At 39.2% G+C, this 18,758-nt stretch overlaps 2 protein-coding genes across 10 annotated transcripts; one reads left to right on the top strand and one right to left on the bottom strand.

The window, feature by feature from the left end:
• Window positions 1-36: 36 nt before the first annotated feature.
• On the bottom strand, window positions 37-8,749 carry poli (polymerase (DNA directed) iota). Its single transcript, XM_033619524.2, has 10 exons — window positions 8,516-8,749; window positions 8,245-8,370; window positions 7,992-8,156; window positions 7,291-7,437; window positions 6,869-7,105; window positions 6,555-6,733; window positions 6,254-6,345; window positions 6,043-6,176; window positions 4,433-4,653; window positions 37-2,495 (listed from the first exon to the last, which is right to left on the bottom strand). Exons 1-10 carry the CDS (start codon window positions 8,610-8,612, stop codon window positions 1,731-1,733), a joined length of 2,163 nt encoding a protein of 720 aa, XP_033475415.2. The 5' UTR covers window positions 8,613-8,749; the 3' UTR covers window positions 37-1,730.
• Window positions 7,319-18,423, top strand: LOC117252365 (uncharacterized). Of its 9 annotated transcripts, none has more exons than XM_078170574.1 (17): window positions 7,341-7,456; window positions 9,068-9,184; window positions 10,460-12,015; window positions 12,100-12,195; window positions 12,549-12,807; window positions 12,979-13,319; window positions 13,435-13,578; window positions 13,665-13,779; window positions 13,871-13,942; window positions 14,023-14,166; window positions 14,327-14,440; window positions 14,538-14,611; window positions 14,750-14,854; window positions 15,028-15,143; window positions 15,489-15,627; window positions 17,714-17,834; window positions 18,081-18,423. In XM_078170574.1, exons 2-17 carry the CDS (start codon window positions 9,148-9,150, stop codon window positions 18,167-18,169), a joined length of 3,522 nt encoding a protein of 1,173 aa, XP_078026700.1. In that variant the 5' UTR covers window positions 7,341-7,456; window positions 9,068-9,147; the 3' UTR covers window positions 18,170-18,423. The 9 variants fall into 9 exon arrangements, with proteins under 9 accessions (XP_078026701.1, XP_078026702.1, XP_078026700.1 ...); XM_078170573.1 differs by lacking the exon at window positions 7,341-7,456 and adding an exon at window positions 8,035-8,128; XM_078170575.1 differs by lacking the exon at window positions 9,068-9,184 and having other exon boundaries at window positions 7,319-7,456.
• The last annotated feature ends 335 nt before the right edge of the window (window positions 18,424-18,758 follow it).

The following is an 18,758-nucleotide window of genomic DNA, read 5'->3' as shown; positions in this document are numbered from 1 at the left end:
AGGAGTTTCAGGCCAACAAGAACCAAGCAGGGCTGTGCTCACAGACCTTGTGTTTTTTGGTATTTCTCATGAGGGGGGGAAAATGGGCTCTTTGAAAACTGAATGCTGACAAATAATGTGTGCCTCTGTGGATTTTAGTGGAAATCGTCCAACCGAGGAACGAGGCCCCACTTCTGGAGGCTAAGCGGAGTAATCCCGCTTCTCTAAACAATGTGAAAACAATATGAAAACAATGAACCTGAAGCTAACGTCTTAATTTAGGTCCCTTTAAGATTTGGGAATTAAATTTGAGCCATTGTTTACAAATGGTCACATAATAAGGTCGCTTCAGGTAAAGGCAGATTTCACACGTTATGTTCAAGATGCAGAAACATCAAGCAGTTTGTGAGGTTTATAAAAATAATGTATTCTTATTCCCAAAAAGGTAACTTAACAGCACATTAACACTGACATACAGGGGTGGACAAAAAAACAGAAACACTAATTCTTGACTTAAAAGATAGCAAACAAGAATTCAAAGTTCACCTGCATGCAACCACTGCTGAAATATGGTTGAAAGATGCAGAAAAAGTGTGAGTAAGTCAATCCTCAGTTATTTATTTTTTGTTCTCAAACTTAAGTAATTTACCTTGAGTCTGTATTTAGTTATATTAGTGCTTATTTTTGCCACTGACAGGCTCAGATTTCCGTTGTAAGCATCTGACGACATTATGAAAAGGATCCCTACAGAAAAATTAAACATTTCTGGTCTGTTTGTTAGTGTGTGGGACCAAATCTAACTCAAGGACAAGCTTTGCTCTGAAATTTCACAGACTTTTCCACGTTGTTAACATCAGATAAATATTCAGTCATGACAGTGAAAATCTTTTAGATGACACTAAGCGACACTTTTTGTACTCCAACACAACAAACTCTTTCCAGCACTCCTCTCTCCAGCTCTCACTAACATTTCCACCATTCATTTTCCTGCAACATGTCACTTCTCACAAGATTTCAGAATGAGACTCCTCCTTAAGCGAGACTTAGTTAGGCACAATAACAAACAGACCCATGACAGGTAAGGAAGGACGTAAAATTTCCCTGTAGGGATCCTTTAATAATCTGAGCCTGTCAGTGACAAAAACAAACACTTTTTGAGGACATAAATTGAAGATGCAGTTGCCCATAGGAATTACATTGAAGCCTGTTTCCCCATTACAGCTACAATGCTCTTGCTCAATACTGGACTAATTTTAAAAAAAAAAAAAAAAAAAAAAAAATAAGGTTGTCTACATCAGTCACTTAGTCATAAAAACGTTGGAAAATAGGGTCCGGGTTGAAAAACACTTAAGTTGCCCTTTAATGTTAGAGTGGATCTAATTGTAATTGACCTCCTGATTTTTTTCCGATGCCATTTTCTCATGTTTGGCATGTTTTTTTTTTTTTACTTTCTTTGCCATTATTACAGTGCCATATTTTGCTGTGTTTGGCCTTTTGATCTTTGGTTATATTTGTGTAGCCACCTTTGAAATTTACAGTACTGTCTAAAAAAAACGCCTCGCCAAATTGTTCCTCGCTAAAGGGCTACCAGAGAATACTGTGAAGTGTTTCTTTTATTTTGTCCACTCCCTGTATATATCACGAGAACAACCACAAAATAAAAGAGGAGATTTTCCATGAGAGAAATAACATAACTAAATATGAGTTTTTCCTGCAAGACATTATCTTTGGCAGAGGTAATTTGTCCCGCTCTAACAGGGTTTGAAATACTTGAACAAGTTGTTTGTCTGACTGCCTTTTCCTGCAGCTTTTCTGTCTTTGCTCATCAAGCTTCTCCCTGGTTTCCTGGATGAGGGCATCTTCAGAACCGCCTTCTGTTGCTTCCATTCAGACATCAGCTCCCTCTGTATGTCCGGCGGAAGCTCAGAAAACACCTTAGGGTCCACATTTCCCGGGAACTCGCAGTCAGAAGACTGGGGGAATGACGGTGTCTCTTCTTCCATGACGTCTTCTTCAGGAAGCGTACTTGTGCCCTCAGGGCTTTCATGATTCACGCTGGTCAGCCTGTTAAATGAAGCCTCTTTTGTGTCTTTAATATTTTGTGAGTTTGTAAATGACAGTGGGGAATTGTTTTTTGTTATGCAGGGGACATCGATGACGACAGATGAGCCTGCTGAAGTGCCAGGGAGACAGTTTGTGTAAGCAGGAGATAACAGCTCCTTCTGGATTTCCTCAGGGAGAAGCCTGAACACTTCGGGGTCAACATTCGGGGGCAATCGATGTGTCACCGTGATATTTGTGTCTTCATGGTCTGGCCTTGCTGTGCAGCAGGATACTCTCTGAAGTAGAGGGCCTTCTACCGCAACATGTTTTCTTTCAAACCCACATAATTCTGCCTCCAAGCTTCGAGGGCTTTTTGTGGCAACTGTCTTTTGTGAGGTGTGTTGTGTAACCACGCTCTGTGTGCTGAACTGATGATCCATGCAGTGACTATCCCCTCTCTGACAGGAATCATCCTATTGGAGAATAAAAGAGGAGGAGCACAAATGCTTTTAGAAAATGCAGATTACTGACACACGATGGGAAAAGTCTGTAGGCATCATTTTACAGCTGAGTGTGAAAGAACAAGTATGGAGCAGAGAGTCTGCAGGGTTCAAGTTAAATGTTAGACTTTTTAAGACCTTTTAATATTACATAGAATCAATTCAAAGGTGTTTTTCCTAAAAATAATGTTGGCTCATACAGAGGTAATCCTTCTCAATCATCACTTAAGCCCCACTGGCAGTTTGTAGTGGTGTATTTATCTGCAGAGACTCTGCCCTCTGCCTGTGAATTCTTTTTTTTTCCCTTACATTGCTGCGGTTGGGATGTTCCTTGGTCACACAATGACAAGGCTAATCTTTAGTATCACATGACTAACTTTACTTAATGGTTATGAACGGGTTTAACGATAGAATCAAGCCGTTTTGGTGTCGCTGTGAGTTTGTTGGGACCATTTAATGGTTTGGTGTTGGATGTTAGCAGCTGCTGTCGTGTTAGCACGTGCTAACCAGGCAGACACTGAACTGACCAGGAGGAGAGTGATTCTGGATATTGTCCTTCAGTGTTGCGTTCACCCTTGGGCAGCAAAAGAAAGATATTATGGTGTTTTAATACTGGAAACAAGCTGTTTGCATTTAGATTAGCTCAACATGAAAAAAGTAAAGAGATACTGATGGACATGTTTTATAAAGATATGTACATTTGTGTTAGAGGTTCAAAAAATGTAAAAAGGGCCCATTTGCACATTGGGATGATTGTATATTAAATGACGATACTGAAAAACCTTTTACTGCCAAAGACCTTTCTGAGAGGTTGTAAGTAGGTTGTCTTTAACCATTTAGCATACAGGGCAGTTTTGAATTTAGTGTGTGACGGGCTAATTGGTTGCTCAATAAATGAATTTTGAATTGCACTTGTTTTCCGTTTTGGCTTTTTTTTTATGTTCCTAATCTTATGTTATTTTTTTTTTTGCCAGTACAACACAGTACAATAATTTAATGTGAGTACTCAAACATGGAATTATTTATTTTTATTTTTTTTGAAAGATATTTTTTGGGCATTTTAGTCTTTAATTGATAAGACAGACAAGCATGAAAGGGGGAGAGAGAGAGGGAGCGATGCGCAGCAAAGGGCCATGAGCCAGAGCCAAACCCGGGCCGCCGCGGCAACAGCCCTGCACATGGGGCGCCCGCTCCACCACCAAGCCACCAACACCCCACATGGAAATTACTTAAAATGCCGATCCCTAAACCTGGACCCAGATAAGCAGCAAAAAAGTATATGGATGGATGGTTTAATTTATTACAAATAATTAATCTGCCCATTATGAGACAATGAGCTTCCTAGCTACTGCTGGGAGCACCAGTCTAGAGCATCAGTATAGAGCTGCGATTAGTCAACTGGTTGACCGACAGAAAGATAATCTGCACCTATTTTTCAATTATTCCAGTCATTTTCTTCAAACAAGAATTGTGAAAAACATGCAATATGCTATCTGGTTTGAGCCACTGAAATGTGAGGACGTGCTGCTTCTCTTTGTCATATATAAAAGCAAACAGAATATCTTTGTTTTTGGACTGTTGGTCAGACAAATAAGACATCTGAAGATGGCACCTTGAGCTCTGTAAAATTGCGATTGTGAGTGATTTTTTCCAGCTATCTTTTCACATTTCACAACTTAACTGATAAATTGAAAACAAACAAACAAACAAAAAAACCCAGACAGATTAAGAAATGATGACAATAAGTGTTAGCTGCCATTCCCGCCTTCATCAGCCTAGACAAAAATATTTCAGGAACCTGAATTAAATGCTTTTTAAAACTTCCCTGAAGATAAACTGATGAAAATGAGGAAAACATAATCTGAACAGTAATAACAAGACAGAAATACTACACTAAGTCACTCTGCTACCTGGATTTGTGATGGGAAGAGTTGTGTTTTTCTGGGAGAAGTGCTGTTTGTGAAGAAAGATGTTATGGAGCCCTTTCCGCTGACGGCAGCTCCCCTGGTCTGCAGGTTACTGAAGCAAACATTGATGAGGGTGAGGTGGAAGGCGGCACTGCTGTCCACCATCTTGTTGAAGAGCTTCATAGCCAACGTGACCAACTGGACCACAGCGTCATCACTGCTGCCTATAGAAACATTACAGAAAACAATGCTTAATTCCTGACTGAACAGAGGTACATGCACTGCCTTCACAGAGACTGTAAAAAACATGTAAAAAAAAATAACCACAGAGGGTTTAAACACTTATTTTAGAATCAAACACTTAAATTTTATTAAGTTCCTGTTAGACAAGTCTGTCAGATGATGATTCTCATTAGTCTGTCACTACATGTGACTCCTTTTGTCATATTTAGAGACCTGCTGCAGAGCTACAGGCTCGGGCCCACCTCAGGCACTGGGACCCATCTCCATCACCAGGACCCGTGGAGGAAAATCGCGTGTTATTGCATTCGATAAGGTGGTAAAGCATGTGTGTTATTGCTTATTGCATAATTAAGGGTGGGCCACTTTAAGAGACAAGCTGTCGGCCAATAGTGTCTTCAGCTTCCCAGTCAGATCCACCCCTCCTCACAACGCCACCCTCTCCTTCAAATATGGTCACCTCTGGCTCCAAAAAAAAAAAAAAAAAAAACAAGCTGGCGATGGCCGAAATGCCAAACTTGAGGCTTCAAAATGAGAGTACACAAACCAGTGGGTGATGTCATGGTAGCTACTTCCATTATTTATGCAGTCTATGGAAACACCTGGTGAGAAAGGTGACCTCTGTCTTGGCTGACTTGTCCCACACATTCTACTACTTGCAGTTTTTACTTATTGCACTCTCCAAACTTGATGTTTTCACTATTACTTGTTGTTTAAGGAGTCTTTGTTTGGTACTGTGCTGTTGTTGGTTGTACTTTTACAGTAATTGTATGTACAGTATGTCTCTTCAGTGTTTCTTGTTTTTCTTTAATGCTGCAGCAGAACTGCCCTCTGGGAACAATAAAGATTTATTGAATTGAATATCTTGATGATCGTCTCTGGGGGGAATACACAATGTCGGACTTTATTTTCCAGGCTCAGGACAGGAAAGGGTCCAGTGGAGGAGGTGGGCCTGAGCCTGGAGCTCTGCAGCTAGACCCTTCTCCATTTGAGTCATTGTTAATGAAAAATATTGATGACAGCAGCTTGACAAAATTTAAAGACTCAAAATTGGCATTGTTTGTGAGGTAAAGTTTAAAGGTTAAAGAGGTTTTGTGCTTGGTGCATTGTAGAGCCAACAAATCATGTTGAACTTATTCACCTACTATTAATTAAATGCTCTCAGGACAGAGAGAACTTCATGGTGCTGAGGCTCCTCTTATGTATTTAGGTGCTATATTAAACTGAAATAAGTCAAGCACATTCATGGCCATCATACTCTCAAATATTATTAAATATTTTTATGAGTGGAAACCCTGATAGAGTGTCTACATTTGCCACCTGAGCTCTTGCAGTTGAGATATCACAGAGTCCCTCCTGGTGCGGAAGCTTACCAGAGGTGATCTTCTGTCCTATGTGGTTGGGGATTGGACACTGCCGGCTCTCCCGACTGAACCACTTGTTGGTCGCCGAGTATCTACGGATGGTTAGCCGGAAGGTTTGAGGCTGCCTGCCATCTTTGTGCATCCTAGTTTTCAAGCAGATGATAAAAGGTTAGATTCAGTGGCTTCGAGCAGAAAAGACCTCAGTGACAAAGTATCTCACCTCTCCACCAGACTGCTGAGGAGTTCCTGAATCTTTTCCAAAACCTCTTTAGTTGATGAAATTTTCTTGAAGGAGTCTTCATCACTGAGAGACTGAAACAGAAAGAAATTGGTTAAGGAAAACATATGGTAGCTTTTTACAGCAAAGTGGCCAATAAATAAGAACTCTAATGACTCAAACTAAGAAAAATATCTGCAGAGTTCAGACCTGTATGAGTGAGTCGTCAATTACTTTGGTTTTTCTCACTGTCACAACTTTGAGCGAAGAAGATACACGTAATTATAGGGATATCAAAGCCTACCTGTGGGGCCCCAGTTGGGGTGACAGGTGAGTCATCAATACCAAGGGCCAGATTCTTCAACCGCTGAGCACTGGCACCTCCAAACTCTCTGACCAAGTCATTCAGTGGGGAGAGCTGGAGGTCTTTCACGCTAACCAATCCCAGGGCTTGAAGTCTTTTTGCAGTTTGGTGACCCACTCCTAAATGTACATGATGGGAAATTTATCATCAGGGAAATTTGACTAAAGTGACATGGGACAAAACCACACCAAAGAGCTCTGGATACTGCAAACTAGTGATCTATTGATGAGTAACTACTGAATTTTCATTTATACCCGGTACTTTACGGAGGCTGCTCAGGCAGCCCATGATGTCGCTGACATTCTCCGGCAACAGGGTGGTTTGCTGGTTGGGTTTGAAGGTGCCTGACACAAGTTTGGCCAGTAGCTTGTTTGTGGCGATGCCAGCACAGCCGGTCAGGCCCAGTTTGCTGTAAATGGCTTCTCTTAGCTCTGCTGCAATGTGTGAACCTTGTGCCAACCTTGGATGATCATTGGCTTCAACTTCTGCACCTGAGCAGGAAAAGAAAAACAGAAGTATGTCTGTGGTTGTTAAAACAAGAGAATCTAAAAGCAAACATTTTGTATGATGGGAAACTGAGACTACAATGCAAATATTGTACAAGTTTTAGCGTCTTGACTTGTTTCACAACTCATTTCCTGGTTTCCGTGAGCCAGATGGTACAAGTGTTACTTACTGAAATGATTGTAGACATGTCCTTTAAATGAAAAGCTGCTAGACTCTGGTGTCTGTGCTAGCCTTTGTTCGACCATCTTTGTGATGTCCATGAAGTTTTCATCAAATCCAAGCCTCTCTACCAGTGGAGAATAGGACATCAGCAGCTCTGGAAGAGGACAAGAAAGGTAAAGTGAGCAGAGTAAAGAAATATGAAATATACATATAGCTAAAGGAGCGTGAGCTCAACATACTTATCTGTGGGTATAAGGTATGTGTAAATGAGGTAAGCTAAGGCACTAGTAATAGTGGTAGCACAGCGAGAGGGGGAGATTTTTACAGTTGAAAATCAAATGACATGCGTGCCCCTTTACTCAAATACATAACGGCCTTCTTTTTGCATTTGATTACAGCTTTTAGCAGTTACCTAAGTGTCTAGACAAAATCTCTGGCTCTTTATTTCTGCAAAAAAAAACCCCACCAAAACCTTTTATGAAGTAGTTTTGTGTTGGTGTTTTAAGATAGATCAATTATTCTCTGCTACCATATGACAGCAAATAAACCCACATATAAGCAGAGATTAGCTTGGGAGGTGAGATTTATTAGCAACGTTTGTTTATTACGTGTGTTTTGGGGTGGATTTTACTCTAAATACTTTAGTAAATAATCAATTGTCATATCACTTTACTAAATACAGCTTTATCTCTGCAGCATCCTGCCTACCTGTCAATTTATAGGACATCTCCCTGTAGTGTGTCAGGTCCTCTCCTTTAACCAGCACCAGCTGAGGACATTTCTCCATAGCATCAGTCACATACATCAGCTTGGTGACACCCTGATCTCTTGCCACATAGTTACAGGTGACTATGATGTTTTTCTGCTGAATACCTGATGATATGAGAAACATTGTTGAACCACAATCTGAGAGTTTATACTTATACCATCACAGATGATCTTTTGTACTGCCTCAGTTTACCTAAAGGGACCTCTCTCAATGCTGGGTTTCTGATCATTTCCACTTGGGCATAGAAGCAGTCCAGGTCAAAATGCAGAATAACTCTATGTGCAGGTGATGGACCTGATGTCTTATTGAGACTTGAACCTGAAACAAGAGATTAGACACACTTTATTTACCATCTGGCACGTATAGATAACGTGAGCTGCGTTTCTCTCAGCATCTCAAAAACCGGATAAAAGCCAAAATGAACTGTTTACTTAACATAAGCCTCCCACTATTTAAACTTTACCAGAAGCAGCAGCAGCGGGGCTGAGCGGGACTGAGTCCACGAAGCTGCTCTTCCACTCGGTTTCATCGTCCTCCATCTCATCGTCACTGTTATCCATTTTAATCGACGCAAATTGTGTTTGTTTGATAGATTTTATGCTAAGTAGAGCAACTGTTGTTGTGGCTGCAGTGTGGGAAGTGTATCCAACATTACTTCTTCCATTGAAAGATCCAGTTCAGGTTTGTGCGGCAGCGCCATCTGCCGGCGCGGAGGATTTACGGCGACACAATGAATTACACATAATCTGAAAAATAATTAACTCCCTAACATCTAAATTTTTCATATATTTTTCTCAGGGATTAAATTGATTTTAACTACCGAAAAAAATACATGTTTAGGAGCATAAAAATTAAATTACCTGAACATAGGCTATATAAGGGAAGCTGACGTCATGAGTATCAGTTGGAGCCCCCACCTGTTGCTCGACGGTTAATTAACTACACTAAACGGTTTTCTGCGCATCGTGGGAAGTTGCGTTTTACCTGATGTTTCCTTCGTCTGGACTTTTTGCAGATATAAATTGTCCTTTCTCGGAACATGGGCTTTGTGAGAGGCCTCACTGTTTGTACAGACACGCCATAGAATTACGGGAAATGTTTGGTGCCTCGTATTCCATAGCTGACTTTGCAGGTTAGTGGTTTGAGGTTTTCTAGCCGTTAGCAATTAACTACAGGTGTGTGTTAGCTTGTTGTCTTTGCCTGTTAAAAGTTTTCAATTGCATATTCAAAGTAATTTAAGAGTAAAGTGGGTTAAATAATTTTTAAACTTTGACTGAATTAGCTTAAAGTTGAAGTAGCCTAATGTTACTTTAATTCTGAACGGCCTTGCATATGTACATATATATATATATATATATATATATATATATATATATATATATATATATATATATATATATATATATATATATGTGTATATATATATATATATATATGTGTACATATATATATATATATATATATATATATATATATATATATATATATATATATTATCGCATTCAAACAACGATTGAAAAGCTAACGTTAGCTAAAACTAAATGGTATACCTCACTTTATCAGCGAATGATTTAGTTGCTATTTTGTCCCATACCTGTAAGTTAAAAAATAAGCACATTTATGGTTCTTTTATCATCTTAGCTATTTTTTAAAAACATAAAAATACACAAATTCTCAATTTATATCCTAAATGACAGACACCTCAGGAGAAACCTTTTTTCCATGTACTGGTCAATTTTGAGATTTTGGGCTATTTTGCTTCCATAACATTTCCTCTTTCAGACTAGTGAAAAAGTGTTAGTGTTACTAAAATAGTTTTATTTTGGCTAAGATTTCAGTTCTGGAAATGTATGGAAAAGGCTCACATTTAATTAGATTATGCCTAATTTGCATATAACTATAGAATCACAAATTACAGTGGTGTAAAGCTGTGTCTCTCAACCAGAGGTCACTGGGGACGTTTCAGTGGGTACCCGGTTCATTTTTACTATTTAATTCACCATAGATGTGGATCCAATGAGAGCAAGAGTCATTAAGGGTGACTATTCTGATCATAGGTTTCACTTTCTCACTGGTTAGGCTATCTCCTCATCTGCAGTCAACAAGTGTAGAATTCTGGTCTTAATCATATCTAACAACCAAGTCTTTTCAGAAGTAGGTGCCTGAAGTTAAACCTTATCAAACAGGGTTTCCTGACCTAATAAATTAATCAATTTAATTAATTAACCAGTTCAATTTAGGGGTTCTTGACACTAGTAAGGTTGAGATCCACTGGTGTAAAGATGTTTGCTGTGCCCACAGCCACAAGTCATCCCGTAAGCACTTCCCACAGTTATATTGAGCCCAATCTCACCCTCTACTTTTTCACTCATGCTAGTAAGTTTTGTTTCATATTCTTTTTGTACAGCAGTGCAAAGTGGCTATCCAGTGAATGGTGAGACCAAAGATGACTGCCTCCAGGAGCTGGAGCGGATCAACAAGGAGATAGAAACTGTAAGGCACGAGGTGGAGCAAGAGCAAAGGCGACTGTCACGCTACAAAACCGTACAGGCAGGGAGCATAAAAACTATGTCTAATTTCTCTGTTTCCAAGTTAGAAACTGCAGGTGAAAATGTAGACAGAGGTTATTATGGACTGTCCTCTTCCACAAACTCTACTAAAGCCTACTCCCAAGCAAGGAAATACGTGGTGGACAACTCAAAACCAAGGACTGATTTGGAGTACGACCCTCTGTCCAACTTTTCTGCTGGCTTATGCTCTTACAGCTCTCCAGATAAAGAGCCAAAGGTGAAAAATGGACAGGGGTTGAAAAGAGTACGAAATGCTATACCTTGTGACCAGAAGAAGCCAGTTGCATGTCAGTCTTGGCTTTCCCAGTCTCCATCTCGAGAACCACTTGATGACTCTAATGAAGATGGCATCCTGATTATTGACATTCCTCCCTCACCTGACAATAAGAGAGCAAGAGCTCAGACACCTGTTGGTTCTGTTGCTGGCAAATCCCTCCGGGATAAAGTAAGGGGATTGGAGGAGGTCAGAACAGCTCCTATTTTACTTATAAATGCTGAGGCTCACAAGGTAGCATCTCCACCTGCATCAGCAATAGAAGAAAATAAAGTTTATAGGCATTGCAGTACTAAAAACACTCAAGGTCCATTCATTCTTTATGAGAATATAGAATGTGGAAATATACCAGTTGATGGGAGTGTCGTTAAGTTAACTGGCTGTTTGAAAGACCTGCGACATGAAACTCAGAAAATGACTCATGTTTCTGAAAAAGAAGTGGAGAAAAGTCCCAAACCTTCAAGTCACCCAGCCATGGACCAGCAAGATCAAGCCTGGAACAATCTGGTGGTGAAAAAGGAAGAAAACATGTTACAGGTTGAATTGCCTCGGTGTGAGCTGCCCCATAGTGTTGAGAAACTGAATCTACTGCAGCCACATTATCTTCTACCCAAGAAGTCAGTTTCTTATAAAGCTACTGCTAACTCAGATTCACCATGCAGGCAACACACCAAGCAAACCCTGACAGCACAGCAGCCACCTCTGAACAGGGTTAGTAGTCAGTTGTCTTTGACAAAATGTGTACCATCAGTGCTGCCACACAGCCAGAAAACTCCAAGCAAAATGCCAGGACAGATACAGGGTAAAGCTGCTCCACCTGGAAGATACCTGGAGCCAGCAGAACAAGCTTCAGGCAGCACCCAAGATCAGGACCAGCACAATTCATCAGCATTGACTTTGGCAAACAAAGCAAAGTTATCTTCTGCATCATTCGAACAGCATCTTGTAAAACAAGATTATGAGGACATTATAACTATTAGTTCCAGCTCTGATGATGAAGGTGAGCTCAACTATTCAGATATGGATGTGTCTGACAGTGACCCAATGGAGGAATGCTACAGGATCTTCATGGAGGCAAACAACGAGGATGCGGGAAATAAGGAGCAACCTGATTTGTCTGTAAGTTTGTTGTAGACACTCCAGATTTAAATGAATAAATTTCCAACAGTGTGAAGATATTTTTCCTCACTTTGTCATATTTAGGTTGGAGCTATGGATGTGGAGAAGCCGGAGTTTAACGTCAAACCTCAAGCACTCCCAGGAAAGACGAGGGTGGCTCATGAAGTCAAACATACAGAGGTACATACACATAGCATGGCTAATTTTGGGAGTGGCACTCCTGAACAGAGAAAGGTAGAAATAGACAAAGTTGACATAATGAATTAAAACCTAGAAGAAATTTAAAAAACACAAATGAACATTGCAATATATTTTTTCAGTGCAGGCTTTATTCTGTCTAAAACAACTATGCTAAAACTGTTAATATATAATATTGTACAATATAATTACCCATAGATAGATATAAATCTACGATAAATATTTTAGAATGGCCTTTTTCCTCTGAGACACTATGCTCTTTTAGATTATAATTTTACAAATTTCAAGCCTAAATTCTAATTTTAGGCACATTGTTCGATTTATGTGCTGTTCAGCAGCCAGTGGCTAAGAGCAGACCTCAGCCCCAGGTGCTGGTTCCCCTACGTGGACCTGCGGTGTCAGGATTTGCCTCCCACCCCTCCATCACCTCCAAGATCCAGCAGGTCCAGCAGAGAGCCTCCGTGCTGACTGCTTCAGTTAAAGGTGGTCAGGCTTTTGTTTCCTCCACCTGCCAGAGGAAGCCAGAGACCCAGAGTGCATCTTTTCCTTCAAATCAAGCCCCCGAAAACCTGCAGCCTGCTCCTGTGCAAAATGGTAAGCACCTGTTTGTTTTACCAGTAAAACATCTTGAGACCAGCTTTGTCTTCATAGATGTGGATCAAGCAGCAGTTCTTTCTGTTTTGTAATAACTTTATTTAGAATTTACTCTTATAGCTGTGCCTGAATGCATTACATCTGTATGTGTGTTTTTATCTTATTCCACAGCTTACATGAACTACATATCTTTGGGACCTGCTGTGATTGAAGTGGGCAACAATTTGCACTTGATCCTCCCCGAAGGCACCTACCCGCTGCCTGTCACTTCCAGTTCCAGCCAAGTTACCTCAGTGCTAACCCCAATCAGTCAAATTGAAACGAGCACCGGTGCTGTGAGACAAATGTACCATCCACCTGCACTTACCCCAGTGCAAAGATACCGCACAACAGCACCTGTGCTCATCCCTGCGCCGACACGTAAACCTTCACTGACCTCTGCCTCTGCAGCATCACATTCAAGTCCAACTGCTTCCGCGACTCCTCAAGCTGCTGTCCATACTCAGGTTAAGGTGAGGAGTGAAAAGCAGCAATTTTTGGGGGCCATTTTAAAAGACATAACTTATGTCTGGATTAAGTCATACATGTTTTATCTCTTGAATATTAATGATAAATTTATTCTTTTAGCAAGCGCCTTCTAAACGTAAGATGAAGCAGCAGTGTGAGGCTGCCAAAGACAAAGTACCCCATGACGTCCGACAGCGTTATGTCAACATGTTTACAGAGGAGTTCCTCAAGACCACAGCCAATGTTAATGATGCCTTTGAAAAGGTGAGCTTGTGCCACATAATGTAATCCACACTTAAAAAAAACAATACAGCCCAGATATTAATTTCTGTCCCTGTTATTGATGATAGGCACTTGCTGAAGAGAAGACTGTGTATAACCGCAGTGTAAACAAACTCAAATATCTGAGTGTTGCAGTGAATGCATTGAAAAAGCTGAAGAACCAAAGTGCTGTTGCTGTTAAAGGTGAGAATTTCTGAAAAACTCATGCTATTCTTCATAAAATGTGATAAGAGATAATTTAGTTATATAATTCATTTATATTTTTTTGGTGCAGATAAAAATGAAGCCAACAGCCAAAGATCGAAAGGCAACATTCCCCTTGATCTGAAAAAGTTGAAACGGAATGGTGAGAATTTATTTTTAAATGCATTTGACATGTCTTTCCAATATTTTGACAGCTTCCTCAGTGAATTAATTTTTTTCCAGCAGATGATATGGCGTTGTATGAGAGTTTGAAGGACTATATTTTGACTGAAGAAAAGCTGGTTGAGAGCAACTTTCCTGTGAAGCACCCAGAGAGACCAGGCTGTGTTGTTCTTTTTGCTGACAGTAAGAGAGGCAGTGCAGACCGTAAGTGAAAACATCATGCTCCTTGAAAGGACAATTTGATGCTATTCTCATATTGTATCACTAGAGGGCGCACCTGACCTGTACTGTACTTGGAACGAGACTTTCTTCTCTCAGCACATTTCACTCTAATTATGTCCTTTTGCTATTGTATTGACTAAAGCCCTCAAGAGGATCTGCTGTCGATGTGGAGCTACATACTCTGTGAACCAAACGGGCAAACACACCCGTAAAGAGGAGTGTAATTACCACTATGGGAAAGGAGTTACAAAAAAAGGTGAGTATACCGTAGTTTATGCTTTGAAAACATCCCAAGTGTTTATTATACAGCTCAAGCTTTAAGATCATTGTATATATTTTTAAACTTTTACCAGTGCCAGGTGGAGTGGAGACCCGCTACAGTTGCTGTGAGGGAGTCATGGGAGCACCTGGATGTCAGGTGTTTCAGGTAGGAAAAGACATAGTGAGGGATTATTCTATAACTTAATTCTCTCATTTAACATCCTCAAATGAATTGGTGAGTAGATGTGGGGGTTTTTTGTTTTTAAATATTTTTCTTTCTGTTTTTTTGCCTTGTCTTCACCAGTTGCACATCCATGATTCCCTCAGCCTGGATGGGTTTGTTTCGACCGTCTCCAGACATCCCTCAGATACAAGCTGTCCTGGGGTCTACTCCTTGGATTGTGAAATGGTGATCAGCTTTTTTATAACCTTCATGTTGAGCACCAAACCCCAGCTTAACTCCAAATATAACCATAAAACATTTAAGAGCGCACTGTACAAGATTTTACTGATTTTCTTTTTTATATGTTAAGCTGGCCTTGAGTATGCAGTAAAAAACATTGTGTAATTTTTTATCCTCAGTGTTATACCATTCATGGTCTGGAGCTATCCAGAGTGACTGTGGTCAACTCTAGTCTGCAAGTCGTCTATGACACCTTCGTCAGACCTGATAATGAGGTCATCGACTACAACACAAGGTAATATTAGATACGTAACTGAGTTTTTTCTCTTTCTTCCAAGGACCCAAAATGATTTGTACAGCTGGTTAAACTCTGTCTCCCCTCTGTTAATAATCCAAAACGGATATATAAGACCTAAAAATTGATATTAAAGCATTTGTACTTTGTTTTCAATTAGATTTTATAGAGGTAATATGTTATCACACAGTTAAAGCAGGTGTTATGCATTACAATATAACAGATATTATGTATAAAGCTCAGTACTGTCACAGGGTGATGAACTAAAGATAATGATACAACTACAGTATTTATCAATGTATTTTTAATCAGCCTGTCTCAATAGCTTGTCTGACACTTGTCAAGATTTTCAGGCATCAGTGAGGAAGATGTGAAGGGTAACCACACCTCCCTCAGAGAGGTACAGGAGACCTTATTGAGCTTCATCAGCGCCGACACCATTCTGATTGGACACGGCCTGGAAACAGACCTCTGTGCCCTGAAGGTGACTACTATTAGTTTTCTCCAACATTATTCTTTAAACTTATTCCAGCCTCTGTTCCAATCCTGGCTTATCAGTGATTTTATTGAAACAAGTACAGGATTTTTTTAATCCAAGCTGTGAGCATGTTTGCATGAAACAAAAAAAGTTTTGTAACAACCAGTCACATTTAACATGGCCACCTGCTAAATTTTAAGTTAAATTTCCCTGCAAAGAGCCTTAAATGTTATTTTAAGAGTCCCTTTACGTAATTCATGTTTTATTATTCATCTTTCAAATGCCATGTTTTCTGTGTTTATTTTATTTTATTGAATTTAAAACTTTTTTTCTTAGTCCATGTAATTATTTAGCAATAGCGTCATCATCGTTCAGATGGCAAATCTTTGAGAAGGTGTGCTCCTTTTATAATATGGATTAATAACCTGGATGTACGTAGAGGGTGTTGACAAACTAATGTAAAACCCTCATGAGAAAGTACAAACTCTGTTTTAACTTGCCAACTACAATCCAAACAGGTTTGCAACTTTGGGTACTAGCAAGTTGAATGCCAAGTTTCAGCTTTTTACAGCTGTTAAAGGGGAAGTTTGACTTTTAAAAGCAACATTTTAAAAGGACAAAGCTATAAAAATGGCAATACTGTTTAATATGTCAAAGGAAGAGGAGCTCTGGACCTTTTAAGAGTACCGACCAAATTGTGTCTGTACTACTGAATACTGATCGCTTTAAATCAACTGGTGCCAAATGTCTGTACCTAAGAGCACATCTGAAGAATGCTGGGTTTAGACAAGAGGTGCAAGGTGCCCCAATGCCTCGAAGCTAGCCATGGAACTTTGAGGCTGGCAGTGAGCTCTGCAGAGCCACTGGATTCAACTTAAGACAGGAGGTAGACACGCCCCAAGCTGGTAAGCCAGCCACAGAGCTCCTCTGACAAAAACAGTAATTTTACCTTGCAGAACTCAGGAGCTGCTGATCTACTGCTGTCTCGATTGGTTATTTTGTGGTCTTGTGTGTGTGACTTGTAATTAATAATAAATCACAAGATAAAATATATATATATATATATATATATGTATATATATATATATATATATATATATATATATATATATATATATATATATATATATATATATATATATATATATATATATATAATATATGTGTATATATATATATATATATATAATATATGTGTATATATATATATATATATATATATATATATATATATATATATATATACACACACACACACAAGAAAAAAATCTAACACCAAGTGTTTTGCCATTTTACTGGATGACTTGGTTTTGTGATCTGGGTTAGCACATTATGAAAAGGTGAAATCATCAAATATTTGAGAGAGATTAGCTTACCTCATAGGTCTTTGGGGTCCTCTTGATGATATCACAGACTGTCACATGAGATGACATCACCTTTTGACTAAGTTTCAAAAGGGCTTCTTTACTTTGGTTCACAGAGTGACCTTTTTAAAGCGCTTGTATTTAGGACAAAAGTCCCCTGGTTGTTTTAATATTTTAAAAAAGCAGAGTGCTGTGTTTTTAGTATAACATAATCAACACTGATTAGAAGATGTAAAGACAAACTATTTATACTCGGTAATTATGTTTATTTAAAGATGTAATAGTAAAATAAGAGTGTGCACCATTACACAGAATGATAATTTTGAGCTCTGTTTCACCCATATTGACATTTTGTCTTCCTAAAAGTTATTTAAAACATGAGAGTGTGAAGACACAGAAACACATCTTGTCTTTGACCTGTTAAATGTTTGTTGGTATTCAATATATGATCCACTTTGCTCAAAGGTTTGAAAGTCTAAGGTACTTTTTCCATCAGGTTTTATATTTGTCTCAATCATTATACAGCTGGTTTGACTTACCATCTTGAAAGAGAATTGAAAGTGGCATTATAAAGCCACAGATTATGGGCCCCACACCTGCTGGTGTGCCATCCTAATTGGCTGAGTTTTTAGTTTGTTTGCTTGTTTTTCTCCTGTATCTGTTTAATATTGAGATAAAGAGACTTCCCCCAGTAAAAAGAGCTTCAGATATCTTCCTCTGTACTGTAGTTGCTCCATGGGACAGTGGTGGACACATCGGTGGTCTTCCCCCACCGTCTGGGCCCCCCTCATAAGATGACCCTTAACAACCTGACTGCTGAATACCTGAGGAGGATCATCCAAGAGAGTGGTGGGTCATCATGGATAACTACAGCCACCATACAAGTTAATGTTTTATTTGAATGTTCATTAAGTCTAAACTCCAGCATACATCTGAAGCAAAATCTAAATTTAATAAAGAAATTGATATAATCAGATTTCAGTATTTGATTGTGAAGACTGATTAAATGTTTTGAAGTGTAATGTATTTATAGCTAATGCATGTTTTGTCACTGTTTTGGTTTCTTTAAATACACCATGTAAATGTTTCTCGCAGTTTGTGGCCATGATACGGCAGAAGATGCTGCAGCCTGCATGGAGCTTATGTTATGGAAGGTCAAAGAAGATGGAAAAATGAAAAAATGATGGAAATAAAACATGACAATCCTCACACTCTTCTTACACAGAAAATGTTATGCAATTTAAATGTCACATATTTGCATTCTGAGGACATGGATGGGCTGTTAATTTTTTAGTTTGATGACCTCACTTGATTTATGTTGAAATATTTTTTGCATGTTAAATTTTGATTGCAGCCCATGTGTCTATGCCAGTATAAGCATTTGTGAAAACCTGAAGAGGCGTGGTGTGATCAATATTATCCAATTAAAGGAACATAATGAAATCGCTCTGTGCATGTGTGTGTTTTTTTTTTTCCCCCCTTCCTTTTTAGTTACAGCAGCCAATGAACATTCAGTGTTTAATGTCCAATTGGCCTCAGGTGCAGTTATGTCAATTAGAGCACACCTGTCTGCAACTGAAGTAATTACTTGTGATACGTGAGGGAGCAAATGAGGACTGTCCACATGTTGGAACGCAAATACATGGTATTTGTTTGTGTAGAGTCTAACAGTGTTTTTACTTCAGTTTACAGGCTGTCTGAACCTGAGTTTATTCTGACGAAACATGTGAAACACATAAAACACAGTACATTACTTAGAGTTTCACAAGAATA

Source organism: Epinephelus lanceolatus, chromosome 9 (assembly GCF_041903045.1).
Source record: "Epinephelus lanceolatus isolate andai-2023 chromosome 9, ASM4190304v1, whole genome shotgun sequence".
NCBI lineage: Eukaryota > Metazoa > Chordata > Actinopteri > Perciformes > Serranidae > Epinephelus > Epinephelus lanceolatus.
This window is presented reverse-complemented; position numbering and strand designations above follow the sequence as displayed.

Coding starts and splice junctions, on each gene's coding strand:
- poli (XM_033619524.2), bottom strand. CDS start 8,612: ATGGATAACAGTGACGATGAGATGGAGGACGATGAAACCGAGTGGAAG. Junction 6,734..6,868: donor CAGCCTCCGTAAAGTACCGG/GTATAAATGAAA, acceptor ATGTACATTTAG/GAGTGGGTCACCAAACTGCA. Junction 6,177..6,253: donor CTCAGCAGTCTGGTGGAGAG/GTGAGATACTTT, acceptor CTTGAAAACTAG/GATGCACAAAGATGGCAGGC.
- LOC117252365 (XM_033619180.2), top strand. CDS start 9,040: ATGTTTCCTTCGTCTGGACTTTTTGCAGATATAAATTGTCCTTTCTCG. Junction 12,016..12,099: donor AGGAGCAACCTGATTTGTCT/GTAAGTTTGTTG, acceptor TGTCATATTTAG/GTTGGAGCTATGGATGTGGA. Junction 13,320..13,434: donor CTGTCCATACTCAGGTTAAG/GTGAGGAGTGAA, acceptor TTATTCTTTTAG/CAAGCGCCTTCTAAACGTAA.